Genomic DNA, 21582 nt, shown 5'->3' with positions numbered 1-21582 from the left:
ATAAAAATTCATGAAACGTTGGTTTGTGATGATAAATTTTCACGGTTGATGTTATCAACTAATCGATATATTTAAGTTGTTTGAATTTATCAGACTTATTGATTTTTTCCGAAATATAATTATTTCTAAACATGATATATTTCTTTGATCACATATTAGTAATTATTTGGACAAAATTATTTTGCTTAAGTTTCATTAACACGCATCACATGTGTAGAACATTTCGATTTTTGTGATAATATTTTGTGATAAAATTTTATATATAATAGTAGATTAAATTCTCAAAAGATAGTCACAAACGGTGAGAGCAAACGTGTTAAGTGATATCCTTTACCAAATCTGAAAACGATAAAAGGCGTACCGCGTATCTAATGTACACTCCAGATGGCACATAAGATTTATCTATGTATGTCGACATGTATATGCGCTTGGATCTCGGATGGAACCTTTGTGATTAAGCAAGGAAGAAGCGTTCGATATGTTGCACATAGGACATCCTTTGATCAACCAACGATATATCTTATATGTACATTTGCGAGGAAACTCTCTCTCCAGCGGTTCCCTTTTCGCTCTCAAAGCTTTCTTTTACGAACGAAAGAAATTGTTTGTGACAGACACAAAACCTTTGTTAAATAATTGCGTATATAAGTCTGATACCGAATATGTGGTGTGTGAAAACAAATTTTTCCTAACAATTTGAGATTTAATGTATTCATCATTTTATCTGCTTTAAATATTCATTTCTTATGTTAGATTAATTTCTACTTGAGATATTCAAAAAACACTTTAGAGTCTGGCAAACTGATTTTTGAAAATTGATAACAAAAAGCCTATATAAATTATGTGATGTAAATTACACAAACAAACACGAGTATATCGTTATATGGAAGAAACCTATTTTGCTTAATTGTATATTCAATATCCTTGTATTTGTACATCAAATTCCCACGAAGTAGTTATCTTGAGAGATTGCGGGCGTATTTGAATGCAATCGCGTGCTCAAAATATATCGCATTATCTTTGTCCGCCTAGCAGTCTCGGAAGTTGCGTTACAAGATATGTAAATTGTTGCGATATTAGTTTGAAGATAAGGGGAATATGGTAACGGGAAATGTCAGGACTGCAATCACAGCGAGAAGCAAGTTTTGGCTATCTGCGGAGTTCAACGATCGATAAGACACGAGCGTCCTTAAACAAGCTGCCTCGGCACATGCGGCTCCGTCTTTCTTCCCTAACCTTTCGCGCGATCCTTTTCACCCTTCGTATTTGCTGTCAGTCAAGGATGCCTCCGCCGACACTCAATCTCGCTACTCTGTTCCGCGAGAATCGGACGGCTGGCATAAACGTATTTCGAGAGAGCAGATTTAAATATCCTCTCTCCTGTCTCTTCAGGAACGGAATGAAATCAGCTCTCGCATATTTCGAAAGAACCAATGAGAACTGACGCGCGCGATTTTGAATGGAATGGATGGCAAATGGAAGACATGATTCGAAAAGAGCTTGCGATCGTAAAATATTACATTTTATATTTTAAAATAGTTATATGTGTAATTGTATGTGTATAAATATATGAACTAATTTATGTGTGTATATACATATATATTATATAAAGTAAAAAATTACTAGAAAAGAATACAACGGCCTTGCTATAAAATAGCTTTTGTCTAATTGAAATTTAATTTGTTTATTCAAAAGTTATGTAAAAGTACTCGAGTATATTAATTATAAAATGGTCTGGCCAATAATATATAAATGTATTAAAATATTTTGAAAAAAAGGAAACAATTAAGTTAATTAGGTCAGAATAATCGCTTTGAATATAAAAAAATTAAAAAATAATTATGCGTGAATTACTTAAATTTTGATTTAAACTACTACACATGTATGTATGAGGTTCATATATAGGTAGATATAGTTCTGAAAACGAAAATAATAATTGCTTGGCGGGGTTTTATTGCTTCTCTTGAATGGTCACTTCTTCCGCTACACTTGCTTTTACCATTTTTTATCCACTGACTTCTCTAGCTAACGCGGCTTGCTATTTTTTTTATTTATTGATCGATCGGCTTTGGAATGCGACGCTCGCTTTGGCCGCCGTAAAATCCCATCGAAAACCCATTGAAAATGTGGATTGACCGACCAGTCCGGTGGTCGAGCATGGAAAATATTACGAGAAAAAAAAAGAATATCCATATCCTGCCATCACGTCGCATCATGGGTGAATTGTGGGACGAGATAGGCACGTTTAATCGAGTCGAAAAATATTTTCGTGAGAGTGATAATCGTAAAATCCGATCATTTCATCATAGAGAAATGACGAGCTTTATTTTGACATAGACTCTACCAATATTTTTCGATTAAATTTAAGTGAAATGTAATTTTCTTTCTCTAGTTTTCTTATATGATTGTTTTTAAGGAAAACAGACACGAAAAAATGTAATAAAATGTTCATAAATGTGTACGGAATTTATGAAAATGTGTGCATTTTTTCGAGATAATCTAAGATATTTCAAGAATATTAAAAAGAATATTTGAGAAACTTAGAATAAGTATAACGTATTATTGAAAAACTTTTATATTTATCTCTACATTTTAATTTTTATCTTTACATATATTTTACACCTAGGAATATCTTTCTTGTTTCCTTTCTCTTTGTAAATGATTATTAATTTTTATTTATTTAATATTTAATATTATTATACACATTTACAGAGTAAATATCGCCTCGGTAACATGCGACACCTAGATCAGCTCTGATCAAGCTTCCAGATCTCTGGGAAGGCTGTTGCCGATGATGTAGAAAATGTTTCTTATCGACAATCAGCTGTTATCGTAGATAAAACAGTTTATTTTACATTAGAAGCAATTTCGCTGATTTCGCATATGCATGCATACATATTGAATTGATAGAAGCGTAATATATCTTCTTTTATAGAAGTATGATCTTCTCTGCAAAATTTACGTTATATCATGAAAATGCAGAAGTACACCTGGAACATGCACGATAAAAGCAACGCGCATTAAAAACATGATTTACGAAGATTACTCATCATTCATTGTTCGTTTCGATTTTTCATGAATAACATGAGTCAACATCACTTATTCATGAATTGCAAAACTCATTTCTCACTCCTCTCTGCCATTGTCGACATATTTTCATCCAATTTGGGATGTAATTTTCGCGTCTAATTTCTCATTACAACAGATAACGCGTTAAATAATCGCAAGTTAACGAGGTGTGTGAACGCACGCACGCATCAACGGCATAAATTGCGAGAAGCGCAGTACCTATCAGCTGCATCTGCGGAACGGTAGCGGAGCACTCTCGCCGGCGCGGCGCGGGCGCGCGCGCAGCTTTCGTGCGGGTTCCCGCGAGTCCAAAGATCCGAGCCAATACCCGGTACTCGAGGACGACTAGTGGAATTTCCTTCCTTTTTCCTTTCTCGTTGTGTCCTGTGCGCGTCGATGGTATCGCGCATCCAGTCTCGCAGATGCGTGCACGCACGTGGTTTGCCACCCACGCGAAGGGCCGTAATGCCAATTAAATCGGTCGGCGAAAGAGCTTATCTTCAAGCTGGCTTGATCTACGGCGCTCATTGACTTCCGACTCTTCTCGATTTTTTTCTTTTTTTATTTACTGTGCGTTATCGATTTTTCTGCTGAACCCCCATATAGAAAAATGCGCTTTCTCTGAAAATTTGTATTACTCATACTTTTCATTTTTCTTCTTATTGTTGTTTTGATAAATAATATATAGTGCGATCCACTATAGACGCTTCAAACGCTTCAGAGCATTATTTTGTCCTCGTTTAACATTTGATAAACAACAAGGATGAAATGTTTCCAAGAGCGTTTGCAGTTTGCAGCGCCAAGTGAATCACACCCATAATATGTTTGTTTCTTGGATATACCTTTACAAATTAAAAAATTTTTTTTCTTATTCTCAGAACTTTTAATTAGCTATTTATTTTTATATTTGTCTTATCAATATAAAGGTACTAATTGATCTTGTAAGAATATTATAAATATAAAATTACAAAACAAGCTCGTGTATATAAACAATAAGGAGGATATTATAGCTGTTGCTTGCTGTGAAGTTATTTAGAAGATAGGAAACGCATCGTAGAGATAAAATTCTCATTGTCAAAACTCGAGATATGAAGTAAAAATTTATAGTTACACATGATTGCACAAAGTGTCAGTGACATGGTAATAAAAAAATCAGAGATCGAGAAAGTAGCTGATCAAAATGACGTATTTACTGTTGTCTGATTGCGTGAACAGTTTTATGTTTGTATTATTGAATATTCATCCGCTCAATTTCGATAGGCCTTCCTCTGGGACATTCGTGCATATTCAACGAAAGGGAAATCGTCAGTGATATTTAGGGAACACGTCGGTGATATTTAGTATTAAAAAAAATCGAGATACGGCGACACTAAAATTTTTCGAATGCATAATTTAACGATCATACCGACGATATTGCATAAAATTGCCAATAGATCTACACGCATTACTGATGATATGAAGTCTTTGCGTTGATTTAATGCAAACAAATTTAATAATCATAAACTCAATGTGACTATCTTGTTCCCAGGGAGAAATGGCAAGTCGGATAAACATTCTAAATGAGATCTAATTTGACGTTTATGTAGACGTCCAGATTTTTGAATTTTGACGATATCTAGATGTTAATATCGACGTTAATATACACATATATACGTACATTATATATTTAAACTTAAAATTGAATCTGACAAACTTCCTATATAATAGCTACTCTAGTGCAATAAAATAAAGCGAAAAAGAAACACCAATAATATAATAAGGCTTCAAAAATTACATATAAAAGGGAAATCCTAAACAATTTTACATTTTAATCTTGTTTACGCCAAGCAGCATTTCGTAGCCAATTTCTGATTGCATTTAAAGCTTCTGATAAATCGCTGTTCGGAAATTTTAGTAGCATCACTCCTAGATTAAAAGTACAATAAAGAGAAATAAATATTCTGCGAATCTCTGAGTTACCTAATAATGTATAATAAATTAAAAACTTTGAGAGACGGAATACTTGAAAGAAGATAGAATACCTTGAAATAATTCCCAAAGTTTCAACTGTTTAAATGACCTTTTAATTTTCATAGCTTTCTGAGGATTATGACCCTCAAAATTAAAATGTACAGCTAAGGAATTGGTCATCAGTTGAGTCATAAGTTTTGACGTTGCAGTTTTCTCATTATTTCCCAAAGGCAAACTCTTCAAATAGTAGCACTACAAGAAAGGGACCAAACAAAAAAAAATCAGTATTTATGAAACATATTACAGAGATATAGATGGCGTTCCAATATTCACTGCCAGTACTGAAAATCTATAGTGTACGTGACGTAAACTATAAATTTAGTACTGGCAGTGAATATCCAGAATGCAGCCATAAAATAATAAAAATATATCAAGTTGTATAAGCATAATAAAATATTACTTACTGCTGCTGAAAGATTTACATCTTTGGATAAAAATTTCTCAAATTCTTCAAGGCTTTTTATGTCACTCAGAGGCAGAAAGGGTAGATTTGAGGGTCTATTGATGACAGACTTTTCCGGAAGCAGACTTCTATTTAAGTTCTCTTGGTTCATAATAATAACGTCAAGCTTACTACTGATGTCTTCTAATTTTTCTTCTAATCTTATAAAACGTTCGTGAAAATCTGAAAATATGTGAACATAAAATGACATAGATTATTATAACTTGTGCGTGTGCGTGTGTGCATGTGTCTGTGTGTGTATGCGCGCGCGCGCGCGGGTTCGTGTGTACATGCAAAAAGAATACCTAACATACCTGCACTAACAAAATTTGACGAATTACGAATAGGTGGATCTAACTTTTCTTTGGAAGAAAGTGGGCTACGCTCGTACCTCGGATTGTGCTTTGTCTTACTCCCACTAACTTCTCCCTTGTTAATGGTGGACGGTGTCCTAACTCTTATTAAAGGAACTCTAGGTTCATCCAGATGTCTTGCAACTTTCGATTCTTTGATGTTTGAGGAATCTTCAATAACGTATCTTTTGTACTTATGACTAGAAGTCTTATCAACTGAGGTAGAAGCTTCAGGAACATGGATTGCTGGTGGTGAAGGAATGCTTGGCTTTTTTTTCTTAAATTGATTTTCTAAATGCTGGTCATTATCAGACTCATCTGAAGATGCGATTGGTTTCATTTTTTTCTTTCTTTTTCCTCTTCCCATTTCTTTTTCAGTATCAGTCTCATAGGCTGAGGCATATTCTATTATTCCTGCCAATCCTTTTCGTGCATGAAAATATGTATCTGTAGCAGAGAAATATTATTACTAAGATTTAAGTAAAAAGAATACAAAGAAAAATTGCTTACCATAATATCTTTTAACTTCCACTGTATGAATGGACCAATTTGATTGCGCATTTACTTGAGTTCGCACTAACGTCCCTGCTGTAGAATCATCTCCTGGCCAGAGTATGCTCCCGATCATATTTTCATCTAAATCTTGAAGCCACTTTGAGAGAGCTACCTCGTAATATTCATCTTCATCATTATCGATAGATAAGAACTTCACGACCACAAACTGCAAAATAAAAAGGTAAACAATAAAATTTAATAACCATGTTTTTTCGTATCACAAATTGTACTTTTTGGGCAATGACAATGTTTTTAATTGTAAAATTTTTACGTTCCAAATGTTAAACATACCCTAGCTAAAAAAATGTTAAATATTATTAAAACAATGGCATTGTGTGAAGAAGAGGAACACGTAAAAAAGAATTATCATTGAAAGGCATCAACCAACACTTATCATAAACGTTCTGCCATGGCACGACAAGTCTTTCGTCATCTATTTCTGAAACTTGCCTTTATACTTTATACCAGTCCGGAAAATTACACTATCAATAGAAAGACACTGAAAATATGTTTCTGGTAATTGTTCTTCTGCATCTTCATGTCTGTAAGAAAGGTGAACAGTCTTTTCTTTAGTTTTCAATTCAATTTTTACTGTTCTGGTTCGCTCCAAATCTCGTCGTGCAGCTTGTTGCAGTGGTTTATATCCAGATTTTAGGCTACTTTTGATTGATTTTAAACGATTTTCAAATATAAAAGAGCTGAAATTTTCCAGAGGTCCGTGTTCTGCACATTCTTGAGCCAAATGACAGAGTGAGTGAACATTATACACCACAAAACGTCTCCCATATAAATTGATACAATGCTGAATGAAAGTTCTGAGTAATTCCTTAGCAAAGTCATTAAGTACATTGACATGCAAAGGGCTAGAGAGGATATATAGAGTAGCCTGAAGTAAGAGATAGTTTTTGTAAATGTTTTCCTGCAATTTATCACGAAATACTAGGAGTCCATCATAAAGACATAATCTCCTCTCTTCTATACCTCTATACATCTTCCAGTCGTTAATTGATCTCGGTGGTCTGCAAAAATCACTTGGACAGAAATCCTTTAAAAAAAATTAAATTGTTAGAAATATTTTTCCTGGAGAACTTGTTAAGTTTCCATGGTCCATTCCATTGCATCCATGTCATCAATAATCGTTTAAAGACTCCATGCCAGACTAAATGAAATGGATCTAATCTAAAGTGGGAAACCATTCCTGAATGTACTCTTTCTAGAATAGAACGGCCTATATAATGAAGTGGATCTTCCTGAGTGATGAACGAGTGATCAGTTCGCAATGGAGCATTCAGATTTGTGTAGACTACACGATCAGCAACATATTCACCAACACAGGTGCACTTTTCACAAGCTCCGTAACCTCCATGACTAACACAACATTTCACCAAAGAGCGAGCTGCCCCAGTGAGAAATAAAATGTCGAAATGATATCGAAATATGGTCATCGAAATTCCACATCGTTTCGAGATTCAGACGAGCTTGGTTTAGAGAAATTTTCGACATCGAAATCAGCTCAATTTAAAATAATTTTCGACATCGAAATCAGCTCGATTTCAAGTAATTTTCGACATCAAAAACAGCTAAATTTCGAATAATTTTTTATATCAAAAGTAGTGCGAATTCAATATACTACAGTGCAGCCGTAGGTGCTGTAGATGGACCTCTCAATTGCTAATGTGGGGACTGTGAAACTTGGAAGAATTTGCAGCATTTCCAGAAATCCATTTATTTTTTTATTCTTGCATCAATATCGAAATAATTAAATTTACTTCAATTCAACGTTAATTTGATGTCAAATCGACTAATAATTTCTTACTGGAAAGCAATTTTGTAGGTTCAGTCGTCTCTCCTTTACTTTCCAACTTCCGTATTAATTATAACTGTAGACGACGAAATAACGATATCAAACGATACTAAAAAAAAATTGAATCGTACAATATAGTAGTGTACGACAATCTAACGAAATTCACACAATAATAAGATAGACAAAAACAAAATAACTCTCTATATATTATTCGCTATTGTCTTTGAGAGATTTTAAAATTATGATATTTAATTTTAATATTTCAAAATTTCCGGCAAATAGCTTCTTGATTATTGAGCAGCGTTGACTACACTAACATGATCACAGTGAGAAATAATGATTGAAAAGACATCAAATCGATGTCAAAGACATCTTTCTACTAAGGTTTAATAGAGATATAGAGAAATAAAGAGATATAAACCAAAATAATTTTAATTAAGCTTTAGTAGAGAAATTTACTAAATGGCAAGAATCAACCATCAATGTCAATTCAAGCATGGAATATCGATTCGAGGTTAAAATTGATTTTTTATTTTTTACTAGGGTGTGAGGCATTTATATTGCCTTATCTTTACCAATATATAGCTAAACACGATTTACAAAAAATATTTATTGTTTATTTAGAATTAATTAAACTAAAAAGATAGGTAACTATAATTATAGAAAATATTAGTCATTCTTGTATTTTCTATATTTTCCTTCAAAAGCAAAATTTTCGAAAAATAACTTTATACTGATGAAAAAAATATATAAGACATAGAAATAAACAAGGAAATACAAAATAAAACCTTTTACAAGGTATATAGATATATTCTCTTGTAAATAAAACATTTTTTCAAAATTTTATAGATAATAATTATCTTTCTTTGACATATGAAAAGTACAAGAGAAAAGGTAAGGAAGATTCCATCTTAATAGTATTAGTACTCCTTATGTGGTTATATTATTCGCTATTAACTCACGTAATCTTGCATGAATAGTTGAAGTAAAAATAAAAAAATAAACAAGAAAAGAAGAACTAAAATTATTCATAATTTAGCTGTCTCTCTAAAATAAAACAAACTTTTAAAATTTTGCACATAATAATTATCTTTCCTCATAAAAAATATAAAACAAATTTAGAAAAGAGCTAAGAAAGATTGTTGCATCTTAAGTTTCTGTGAAGAGACATATGAAGTACCCCAGTCAACATAGAAAATCAGTTACATGTATGTTATAATTTAGCACTCAATCATGTTAATATAACACATGTTGAGTGGATGGAAAATTATAACAAAAATGTCATGTAACTAATGCTTGGTGTATTGAGACATTATTTCACATTAATAGCTGAAGTACAAATAAAATTTGACAAAAAAGAACAAGTAAAATTGTTCAAACATCTGCTGCTTCTCTTAAATAAAATAAACTTTCAAAACAAAACATGATTTGTGCTTTGTCTAACATAAAAAAAGGACAATTTACAGGAAAGCTAAGAAATATTGTAGAATCTTTACAACTTTTTTGTGTATAACACATAATCTCATATGACTAGCTAAAATCTTTGAAAAATAGCCTTATTATGTTAAGTTCTTTTTCTCCCTTAAAGACTCAGAGACATGTTCAGTCTTTTTTCCAAAAGAACTATCTTTCTGCTTTCTCCATGAACTGTTAATTAGCCACTTTGCAGCACTTTTCTCTGACACATAATTATCACAGATGTCGAATTTGATTATCATGCGCTTTATGGAACCCAGGGAATATGACATTATTTGATAGCTCTCATTGTACATATATTAGCACATATTTAATTCCTTTAGGATAATAATGAATGCTAGACAGGAATTTTATGGGACTTAATTTAAAACGCTGTCTGTCTAACGATATGCATATTCTTATATACGAGTACAAAAAAATGTATTTTATTACGATAGTAAGTAACGAAGGGTATAAGATAATATTTTTATTACTCACTGGTCTATCTTCGTTGTCCATTGCGATATGAACCCAAGCTAAAGCCAAGTGATAATTAAAATATAATTAATGCACAATGCTTGCTAACTGCCACAAACCGCTGCGTCCACTGCATGCCGCCAAACGCATGGAGAATAGGTTAGGAATGGGCGTCGGGCGATCCCGGCAATCGATATACCGTGTCGATATGTATCGATCATCAACCGCAGTATATCGATATACCATACTCTGATAGGAAAAGATTATAAAGATTATGAGCCGATTTCACAGTTTCCGATTAATGTGATCCTCCGATTAAACTCACTTTGCATCTCTTTCTAACTGTCCCCCTAGAAAGAGGCGAATAGTGAGTTTACTCGGAGGATCAAGTTAATCAGAGACTGTGAAATTGGCCTTATATGACGAAATCTGGATGACATTGGGAATGTTGCAATTATGTATTATATAATATTTGCAATAATACTATAGTAGAAAAAAATTTAGACCTTTATCAATATTTTATAATATTTATCAATATTTGCACAATTTATTTCTAAATTCCAGCGAGACAGCAACGTTATAATTATAAGGAATGCATGATCTTAGCGTAATAGCAAAACTAAAAAACAAAACTCGAAATCATTATTCCAGTAAGTAAAAAATGACTTGTCGAATCGATGTCAAATCGATGTCGAATCGATGAGTATTTTCAACATCGAATTAAAAGTATCATATTGATATCATTTCGATCTCGAATTGAGATTTTACATATGGATGTGCACAGAGTTACAACAGTAAAATTGAACAAAACGGTAACAGGAGTGGCTGTCTATCATTTATATATCAGTTTATTTAAACAAACGCTAACATAATCGAGCTAATTTCGACGTCGTTTCGATATTATAGCTTTCTCACTGATTAGATATGTTTTTATATAAAAAGTGTATTACCGGGTAGTCTTTTTCAGTACATATACAAAATAATTTAACTAATCATGCTAAGAAAATTAAAACGGCGAATATTATTGTTGATTGTATGTGAATATTCGCCGTTTTGCAATGTTGCAACGTTTCTGCAAGCATCTGTGCTGTATATGGGAATTCTTACTCAGTAAGAAATGACTCGTCAAATCGACGTCGAATCGATGAGTCATTTCAACATCGGATTAAAAGTATCATTTTGATATCATTTTAACCTCGAATCGAGATTTTGCATATAAACGGATGTGCACAGAGTTACAACAGTAAAATTGAACAAAACAGTAATAGGAGCGGCTATCATTCATGTCAGTTTATTTAAGATTACTCGAAAATATGTCGAAATTTAAACGAACGTTGACTTTTTTATCTTTGCCAGCGTTATCGAGCTAATTTCGACGTTTAAGCTAATTTCGACGTCGTTTCGACATCGTTTCGATATTAGCTTTCTCACTGGGTGGTGCATCAAGAATATAATTTCTTATTATGAATGGATATGTGAAGCCATCCTGAACATAATCATTTTCCAATAAATCCTCTAGTTCATTGACGAATTCGTGCAGATAAGAATGCATATCAGCGGCGCAGGATCATGATCATTAAAATACAAACAAATAATAAACGGCTCATTTTCTGTATTTATCAAATAACCTAAAATTGGCCAAAACTTTAATTTAGAACTTTTAGATAATGGAAGGCCATCCATATTGATATCAATAATAACTGAATTGTAAACATTTATAAATATTTAGCAAGAAGCATTATCAAGGTTTGCTTTTATACCCTATTGTACCACAGTTGTGATCCATCAGGTAGCTGTTGAACACCTAAAATTGGAGGTGTTTGGAGTAAGGTTTTGTAACTTTTGGGTAAAATAGGAAACAATACCCTCAATCTAAGAAGTAAATTATTTAACATTTTTATGGATAACACCTCCTTCAAGAGCCCACTCTCTCAATGTTGCTAAAGCATAAAAACTTCTGTCATCATTTTCAAATTGAATCATTAAGTCATTATCTTTATGATCACTACATCTGTTATTAACATCATCCATTTCAGCAATTCCATCACCGTCGCTTTATTAACATCATCCATTTCAGCAATTTCATCACTGTCACTGTTCTCATCTTCGAAATGTAATTCACTATCAACATCATTATCATTTATAGTGCTTTTATTTTCAAAAAGACTATCATTAGATGCCTCAGATCCTGCTGATAATATTGCTGATAATTCAGAGCTATTCGTTTCTGAAGGAATATCTTCATTGTTGATCTCTGGAATAGACAGCGCATGAATTTCTTCATTATCATCGAACGAAGTTTCTGCTTCATAGACCGCGGTTATTCGTCTTCTTAAATCAGCCAGTTTTGCTTCAATCCTACTTTGGCGAACTAATTCCTTGATAACTTGCTTCTTCGCATTTCTACGATACTTTACATGTAAGAACGATATATAAAATAAAATATTTATTATATAAAAACAATTAATATATAATAACATTAATATATATATATATATATATATATATATATATATATATATATATATATATGCTGCTTATGTTGCATTTACAATAATATAAAAATCTTGATAGAACGAAAATCATAAATAAATAATGGCAAGAGCAAGAAGTATAAAAATAGCGGAATTATTGATGATCGATATAATAACATTTAACCTGCGATAACATTTAACCTGCATGAGGTTATAAAGTAAAGCATATGAGAGCACACAACGTTTCCAATTAAATAAACCTGAACAAATATTTATTAACAAATTATGAACTATATGAAAATTATATTTCATAAGTTATTTATGAAGTAATCATAATTATCTATAGATTCTTCAAGGACACAAAACTCAAGTAGAAAGCTATCATTTGATGTCATTTTGACATTATAATAACCAATAATGACCAAATATTGATATTATGATGACATCAAACAACGATATAGGTTGCTATTGAGTAAATAAGTAAACAATAAACTTACAAAAGGTAATCTGAATCGACCAAATATACATATATGTAGATTTCGAAAACGAGAATTCTTGAAGTTAAAAACAGATAAATGAGAAATAACACTATGAAAAACTTACCGGTGGACTTTCACTCATTTTCGATAATTGATTGCTGACTTTATTAAATAGCACGACTCAGCACTCAGCACGACTCAGCACTCTCAGCAGTGATGCCAGACACGAAACACGGCTGCAGTATACTGTGATGGCCTTGACAGACAAGCACGATAATGTTAGAGGTTAGAGTTCCTACAATAAGAGTTAGGACACCGTTATAGCTTTGTCTCACTCCCACTAACTTGGCTGAAACATATGGCGGGACCAATCAAAAATCGTCACCACATTGGCTTAATTCTTATTATAGGAACTCTAGGGGCCGGTCTCACAGTCTCCGATTAACGTGATTCTCTGATTAAACTCACTCTTTGTCTCTTTCTAGGGGGATAGTTAGAAAGAGATGCAGAGTGAGTTTAATCGGAGAATCACGTTAATCGGAGACTGTGAGACCGGCCCTAGGGCTGTGTTCGGAAACGTCAACCGGGTACACATGGGTATACTCTCTTTTCCTTCTAACTTGCTGAGATAGAAAGAGAAGGGAGTATACTCGTGTACAATCGGGTGACGTTTCCGAACGCAGCCTAGATCACGTCAATCGCGCGCGACACACGATATCCAATGAACATACAGCCTTGCACTCATCGCAGTACGCTCATTGGATATCGTGCGTCGCGGGCGATGTAATCGCATTGGTCGATCGAGGCCATGACGCGGTCCCGTGAAATAGAGATGGAGGGAGTACTCACACAAAAGAGGAGCCACGTCCGTGAGCGCTCAGCGCTGAGCGGCAGTGAGCGGCTCTTCGATCTTTGTGTGCGTATCCTCACCATCTCCGTTTCGATGGAATAGCGTCTCATTTTTAATTTAACATCACTGCGACTCAGAACGACAATATGGCCACAGCTGAATATATCATCTGGCTATGCTCAGCAGAGATAGCTGCTTAATTTGCAACTGTTTAAAAATCGTGAATCTGGTGGCATGATATAGCACAAGTGGCATACTCTTTAGTTTCGACGGTCAAAATTTAAAGCTAAAATATATTATATTTTATATATATTTGAGCGGGGGGTGTCAGTCCCCCGGAGGCGAGATGTGCAAAATTAGCGATATTGCTCGAAGGACCAGAGGGGGGTAATTAAAATCCCCTCACGACTAATTGTAAAGCAAAAGAGCAAGATGTGCAACGGATAGCGAAAAGCGACTCACCGTGGTTCGCCGGTCGTCCTCTGGCGCCCACCGATTCTCATCCGTGGGCTCTCCGTGGATAGCGTAGATAGCGAGAACAGGCACGCGCAAGTAGGCAAGCGAGCAAGCAGGCGAGACATGCGAGAGATCGGCGAACATGCGGCCGGTTTTTTTTTCGTAGGTTTTTAATCCGTGCTTCACGACTGCGTAGCGATGAGAGATGAGATCTCCACGACAGCGTGACGATGAGTGCCCGCGCGTGGTCCTGAAACGGTGAAACGTGCCGCGGGCGAGTATATGCTCACCGTTTTCTGGGGGTAATGGGTGCCGTCGGTGGATGAGCGATGGCAGCACCAATAAGTGAGTCGCATAGATTTTTACCAATCACGATCCACCGACGTTTCGCGCGAGAGTAACGAAAAGAACAAGTACGACTCTAATCTGACTACTAATCTATAGTTATGTACAGCTACAACTATATATACGGCGATACGCCAAACAATATTTATACATGTTATGTAATTATAACAATCTTATTATAATATAATAATTATATAATAAAAAAATATAATAATATATAGATAGCATATGTATAATTTTTCATATACATATATACAAGATGGACAATTTACAGCGTTATTTTGTATTAACTCACGCTATATTTTGTCCACCCTGCATGTATGTACATAATTTTCATAATTTTATACGTGTCGAAAAATATGAATGAGTTTATTTGTAACCAAAAGCAAGTAAAATCCTCATGTCCGTTTATTTATGGTATATAGATAGGAATTAAGACCCGTTTAATTTTTTAATATTCCATATTTCAATTTAAACCTATTTATAATCGATCGAAGTTGTAAATGCTATCGACGTTTGATCGACGTCGATCTGATTTGCTATTTTGATCTGGGAAAGCTGTAGACACCATCGACGTCTCAAGTAGCAAAATGACGTCATAATGACGGTAAATTTTGGTCACAAAATGATCAATCAGACGTCCTCAATAGGTCTCGTGAGACCCGAAAATAACGTCGATATGTCACATCCATACGATTTTATTTTCTGACGTCTTATTGACGGCAAAAATAGGTCCAATGTACGACATACCAGTTCCTAGAAATGTTTTTTATGAAATTAAAATGTTAAAATGTCCACTTGATAAACGTTTATAAAAAACGTTATTTTTCTTTATCTAAGAAAAAAAAAACGCTTTTAAAGCCTCTTGCACAATAGGCGATAGCGATAGCGATGAGGTTGCCGGTCTCTCACGGCGGTCACCCATCCTAGTACAGTACCGCGCCCGTGTTGCTTGACTTCGATGATCCAGTGGACAGTGACGATCTTCTGACCCTGATGCCCTGATGTTTCCTTATTAACTTGTTTATAACAGGTACATCTTTAAAGTGTTCAAAGATTTTGTAATGATAATCTTCTTGATAACTATAACACTGCATGAAATAGTTATCATAAAACTTTAATCACACGCCAACTACATCCACTTATACCATAAATTCACCACTTCAATCATAAAGTTGCAAAACAAACATATTGTAGTTAATTTTGTGGTTTTTATTTTATTATTACTTTATTATACAATATTAAAAAGTAAAAATAATTATATTACAAAAAGATCTTATTTGGACGACTTTAAGACGTCTTTAAGGCTCCTGGGTAGTCACCGCGGCCATATTGAATTTTTTGCTATCGATGCGAGAAATTACCCTATTTTATGTTGCGGTATTTTCCGAAATAAAAAGACATTTTAATAAAAAATCACTATAGATTGTTTCAGCACACTTCTAAAATTTAACGGATACTATCCTTTTCCCTCGACAATAAACAAACAGCCATGGAAAACAAGCCATTTGACGAGTGGAGAATGTTCCTTCCGCATATGTATTTCTTGCAAATCTTACCATACGTTAAATTTCACGAGTTTCACGAATACGTTAAACGTTATAGCACAAGTACAGAGCAAATAATAAAGAAATTTAACGCAACGCAAAATAGGTTGTCCACATGTCACAAGACAGAATTCTCCATTGGAGAGAGTGAGAGGAGAGAGTTCTTATTTCTGCCGCGACGGTACGGCGCCACCGTCAACGCAGAGTACTCGGCTCAGGGACCAGGAGCCTTAAAATAACGTCTTTAGATGGTCTAAAAAATGACGTCTTATAAACGTTCATTATTAGTCGCCGACGTAATAGACCAAAAATGACTAAAAATAGACGTCATTATGTCGTCTTCTGACGTCACTTTGCTACTTGGGGTCTGATCGATGTCGATCCGATTTACTATTTCCCCCTGTGACTATCTTGTTGCCGCTGTTATCACAGTTGCACGTTGAACATACATAGGTATACCGCAAGTGTCGTAAATTAATTCTCAACCAAAACAACTGTGCGCGAAGACACTTGTCGAATATGTTTCACTGCAGATTGCAATCCGTAATCTTCGTCTGAGGTTCGCTCATACTGCTCGTCGCCCGCTAGCAACTGAGTTAGTCGTCCGCACGAAGTTTGTGAAGCTTGCAGAAGTGAAAGCACAAAAGAGGGAGACAGATCGGGAAACATGGGACCGCCATATGCTCGAAGATACGAGCCCACTGACACTCGGAGGCGGCGGACTTCTTTTTATTCGTCTACCGAGTAACGGGTGACGGGAATAATAACGGCATACGGAGGAGAGGTTTTCGAGGCCGACCGGATTAGAGTCAGCTCCGTCTGTCCGCGTTCCGCCGTTATACTTGTCGCACTCGCGCCTAGAATCCGTGATGCCGAACGCGAGTCGACTCGCAGCTTTGCTACGCACCTGTGCACGTGTGGTACGACGTGGTTTTCCAAGATTACACGTTGCCGCAACTGTATGCCGATCTAGTGTCGGTGTACGCTGGATAACACACATTCGAGTTGCCTTCGAGGAACGTTTCTTGAGAGAACCGTCATGTCTGGAAGTTCATAAATCATTTTACTGCAGACGCAGGCAGTAGATAGCGCGGTGCAGTAATTGACAACCGGGATTTGATATGTGTAACGCTGTAAATGATAAGATGTATGTGATATTCAGGGACAAAAAAGAGCGAGATATTAGTTCTTGATCTACATGTATTGATATCTTAAACTTGAAATACGTGTATACTTATTTTAATTTATCAACAATTAATTAATATTGCTTGTCTGTGCAGATAATTCTGTCGCTTTATTTGTAAAAGCGCGTAATTAATTTAAATTTTTCTCAACGTGATAGAAAGATAACTGTTTCAAAAGATTATAAAATCTATGCGCTATGAACTGAGGCTATAAATACACAATTATTTTTGTTGGTTTAAAATTTAAAATAAATTATCTCCCATTTTAACTTGAATATTACTCTACAATTAAGAATTAATTTAATTTAGAAAATACAATTGCGAAATTATATATTTTACTTTTTTATTTATTTAAAAATTGTACTTGTTAATGTTATATTAAAAATGGACACATATCAGTACTGTTTTCTTTAATACAAAGATGATTTATAGATACCTAAATATAATGTGTTTTTTTCGAAAATCAGTCATCTGATAGAGCAAAGGCATTTATGATCTGCCGCATAGTGCATCGCTGGCAGCAACAGAGTAAAGTAGAAGCGTGATAGATGCCCCTCGGTTTGCAATCAGACTTCGCTGCTAATAAGAAATTACGAAGGCGCGTCGACATTAGCGAGATAACGTAGGAAACGCTAACCAGAAAGTACCGACGAGTTATTATGTATGTGGCATGTACCTGGATGCTAAGAGAGTACGTTGTTCATCTCAGCGAAGTACATCGCGGTTGAAATTAATAACCACGCGGTAACGCACTGCTTGAGAATCGCGTCCAAGTCCACTCTCGATTACGAAACATGGAGAGGATTTCGCGTATCGTAATTTAAATGTCCATCGCATCACGGACGATATCGTTGTAGCGAAAATTGCTAGAAGTATGATTTCTGTCCGGAGATCACTCAGCGTGATAATACTAATTTCATTCATTTTATTCATTGTTATATGAAAGGAAGATGCATTAAAAATCATTAGAGACAATCGTTACATTATATATATTATTCCAGAGTATTATTTTTTTTAGATATCTAAAATATCTAATAATATTTGTTGTTAAAATATTATTTAGATATTTAAGATACTTCAAGATTTTTTAATGTAAATTTATAATAAGTATCTACAATCTACATCTTTTATATGCTATGTTCCAGATATTTTTTTACTAATAATTGAATAGATATATAGAAGAAAATAGACGCAATAGCACATGACTAATGATTATAAAATATCCATTAAATCTATATTTACTATATATCTTGTGATAGAAATAACAAAATTGTATTTTGCCAAAAATCATGACTGAATGCGATTTTTTTATTGTTACGTGATTATTTACTGATAACTGTCTGACATTAGAATTTTTATTAAGCCATTAATGTTAAATAATTGTGTTAAGGCTTAAATCTAAAAGATACTTAAAATACCTACTGAAAATAATATTTGCTAAAAGAGTTAGTTAATATATACCGCGATGTTTGATACCGTTGCTAGCACACATATATCGCGACGGTTTCATCGCGCTTTAACTGAAGAATGCTCTGATCAGCGCCTGCCGGCATATTTGTCCAGGGAAATCAGGCGCACTGTACAGGAATACCTGTTTTCTTTTTTTTTTTCGGAATAACGATTCCCGCGGGGCTCGTACGTTTAGCGATGGGAAGACTCGATGTGGAAAAGGTATAAAACGAGGAGGCGGAAGGAACGCGACGTCCACGCTTACTCGCTCCGCTGCGCGTGTAAATGCGGTTAATGGCAGAACCGTAACGCGGTTTACACGTATCATCCATAACAGGTAGGTACGCGCGCGTACGCGACCGGCGTCAACGTTCAACGTTCGCGAGATTCGTTTCCGTTTCTTTCATTGCGTCCGCCACCGTTTTAGACCGTAAGAGCGTCATATTGCATTTTTGCATCACCGCTCGCATCTTGCCCCAACTGTTTCATATCGAGAAACTCGGGAACTTTACGACACTCTCTGTTTTCCCCAACTTTCCATCGAGTTGAAGCCGTATCGGAGGGAGAGATATAGCACGCTAGTATGAGATATGTATGCCCTGCACAGTTACAATAAGAGATTCATACGAGAGAACACGTTTTCTGATTAATTTTACTTCGATATAATCACAAAATCGAAAAGAGAACCTAATTCGATACGATTCCAGACGGAAAATAAAGAGATTGCTACTTATAATTAATACATTCGAAAAAGGCAGATTGACGTATATTAAGTAGTCTTGCTTTTATATATAACTAAACATTGCATGCTAAAGAAATAGATCTCATCTTTTCAACAGTTTTATTTCCTAAACTTGTGCCCTGCGTTGTGTTTAAAATAGCGCGGTATTTTTATAAAATGTTTGAAATAATAAATGTTTCTAAAATTAGCTATATACATAGCGACTTCTTTAATTAATTTATTATTAGGAGAAACAAACGTTTCTTGTAAAACTAAAAATACTAAATTTTTATGAAGAGTATTTTCAGCGAAATTTCTAGTTAGTCGGCGTATGGCATAGAAATCGGATTCTTTCTTTCTCTCTTTCACGCAAGAAAGCGATGATTTAACGTTTACAAGGAATCGCTATGTGCGGGAACGTCGAAGATCGATGCCGACGTGTGTCGCAGTTTTCTTGGTGCCGCGAACAGAAAAGAGTACGTTTACAAGCGATCTACGGGGAAGGTCGCGATAAATTCTGATTCTCTCTCACTTCGTCGCACCGCGGCCGATACCTCCTCGAGAGAAAGAGAGACAGGCACGAGGCACGAGCAGAAGCTACGATTCCGAATGCCACGGCCAGTGGGAGGATCAGCTTTGTCCCCCTTTTCTCCGTATCTTCCTGTTGCCCGCCTACCATCTTCTCCTTCGATCTCTCCTCGCGGCACCCTTTTCTCTCGCTCGACTCTCTCTCTTTCCTTCTCGACATGCGGATGCGCGCCGTTAGATTTATTCAAATGCGTGAATCTGCCGAGTGATTTGAAATGCCACCGCGTGTTCTCCCGTCTTTTCTCTTCTCTGTGTCGCGCCTTCTCTCTGAGCTCCGCGAATCTTGCGTCATTGCCAAGCGTCATAAATGAGAGGATGCGCTTAGTGAATACGGGATAAATTCAGCAAAGAAAATTGGCTCTCTCTTTCAGGGCTATTAGTGAATTATTGAGTAAATGATGCTAATATTTTTGCTTATCTTTTTTGCTATTAATTTTATAAATTCTCGTAATTATTTATACAAATTTATTCTCTCTCTCCCTCTTTTATACAAAATTTATATGAAATGTTAAAGAAATAGCACATGAAAATTTATATACTTTTTACTAACATGTGAAAATGAATTTTTTATTGTCACGTTTCGTTTTCCCGCTATTATTCATATTTACCATTCCTCATTTTACACATGACAGTGCTATACTTACTGTTAGAGGGCAATAAATGACTTTTTCCCTCTCTATTTCCTTTTGCCTTGTCTCTTATGTACTGGGAATGAAATACGATGACATGCCAAGTGAAACTCGTACGAACGATCGGAAGGATAAATCTATTCTAACTCTTGCGGAAAGTGAAAATGAGAAGCCAAACTGCAGTCCGATTCTTCTCTTCTCACAGTTCTCGATAAATATAAAGCTGCATATAGGAATAAGCGTCCTGTCAAAGTTTCTACATTGTTCTGTCGACCAGCGTTTTTTTCCTCCGATGAAGCAGATGCAAGGAATAAGATAAACTTTATGTAGAATATGTGCTCGGAATAATCTGGCGGGTTAACTGGCGCTTCGAGAGCTCACTCGATGATTTTTTTTATCAAGTCCCAGGATATATTCAATCAAAAATTTTCTTTCTTAACATTATAACGCTGTTATTTATTAAATTTCGAGATAATACTTTTATTAAAATATAAATATTTTTAATTATTTAATATAAAAGATTTAGGGCCGGTTGTTCCAATCTGTTAGTAAACTAATTAATAGTTAAATCATATATATGTCTTTGTTTATCCTTTACATTAGACAAAGATAGACATTTGATTTAACTATCAATTAGCTTACTAACAGGTTGAAACAACCGGCCCTAAGTTTAGGAAATTAAACTTCAGGTATAT

At 34.9% G+C, this 21582-nt stretch overlaps 2 protein-coding genes across 9 annotated transcripts in view; one reads left to right on the top strand and one right to left on the bottom strand.

Moving 5' to 3' along the window:
* Raskol (Ras GTPase-activating protein raskol) overlaps positions 1–21582 on the top strand; it is a 313196-nt gene that overhangs the window by 84735 nt on the left and 206879 nt on the right. The gene's annotated exons all lie outside the window — the stretch shown is intronic.
* LOC139809798 (uncharacterized) lies at positions 2660–14818 on the bottom strand. Of its 7 annotated transcripts, XM_071772997.1 has the most exons (9): positions 14431–14818; positions 13243–13413; positions 11926–12576; positions 10187–10414; positions 6385–6595; positions 5836–6321; positions 5484–5704; positions 5091–5271; positions 2660–4974 (listed from the first exon to the last, which is right to left on the bottom strand). In XM_071772997.1, the coding sequence occupies exons 4-9, from the start codon at positions 10205–10207 to the stop codon at positions 4877–4879; spliced, it is 1218 nt and encodes a 405-aa protein (XP_071629098.1). In that variant the 5' UTR covers positions 10208–10414; positions 11926–12576; positions 13243–13413; positions 14431–14818; the 3' UTR covers positions 2660–4876. The 7 variants fall into 7 exon arrangements, with proteins under 7 accessions (XP_071629098.1, XP_071629097.1, XP_071629099.1 ...); XM_071772996.1 differs by having other exon boundaries at positions 10187–12576; XM_071772998.1 differs by lacking the exon at positions 11926–12576.

The sequence above is a fragment of the Temnothorax longispinosus genome, chromosome 3, assembly GCF_030848805.1.
Source record: "Temnothorax longispinosus isolate EJ_2023e chromosome 3, Tlon_JGU_v1, whole genome shotgun sequence".
In the NCBI taxonomy this organism is placed as follows: domain Eukaryota; kingdom Metazoa; phylum Arthropoda; class Insecta; order Hymenoptera; family Formicidae; genus Temnothorax; species Temnothorax longispinosus.
Note: the sequence above shows the minus strand (reverse complement) of the source record. Positions and strands in the feature narration are given on the sequence as shown.

Coding starts and splice junctions, on each gene's coding strand:
- LOC139809798 (XM_071772996.1), bottom strand. CDS start 10,207: ATGGACAACGAAGATAGACCA. Junction 5,705..5,835: donor GTCAAATTTTGTTAGTGCAG/GTATGTTAGGTA, acceptor ACATATTTTCAG/ATTTTCACGAACGTTTTATA. Junction 4,975..5,090: donor ACTTTGGGAATTATTTCAAG/GTATTCTATCTT, acceptor CTTTTAATCTAG/GAGTGATGCTACTAAAATTT.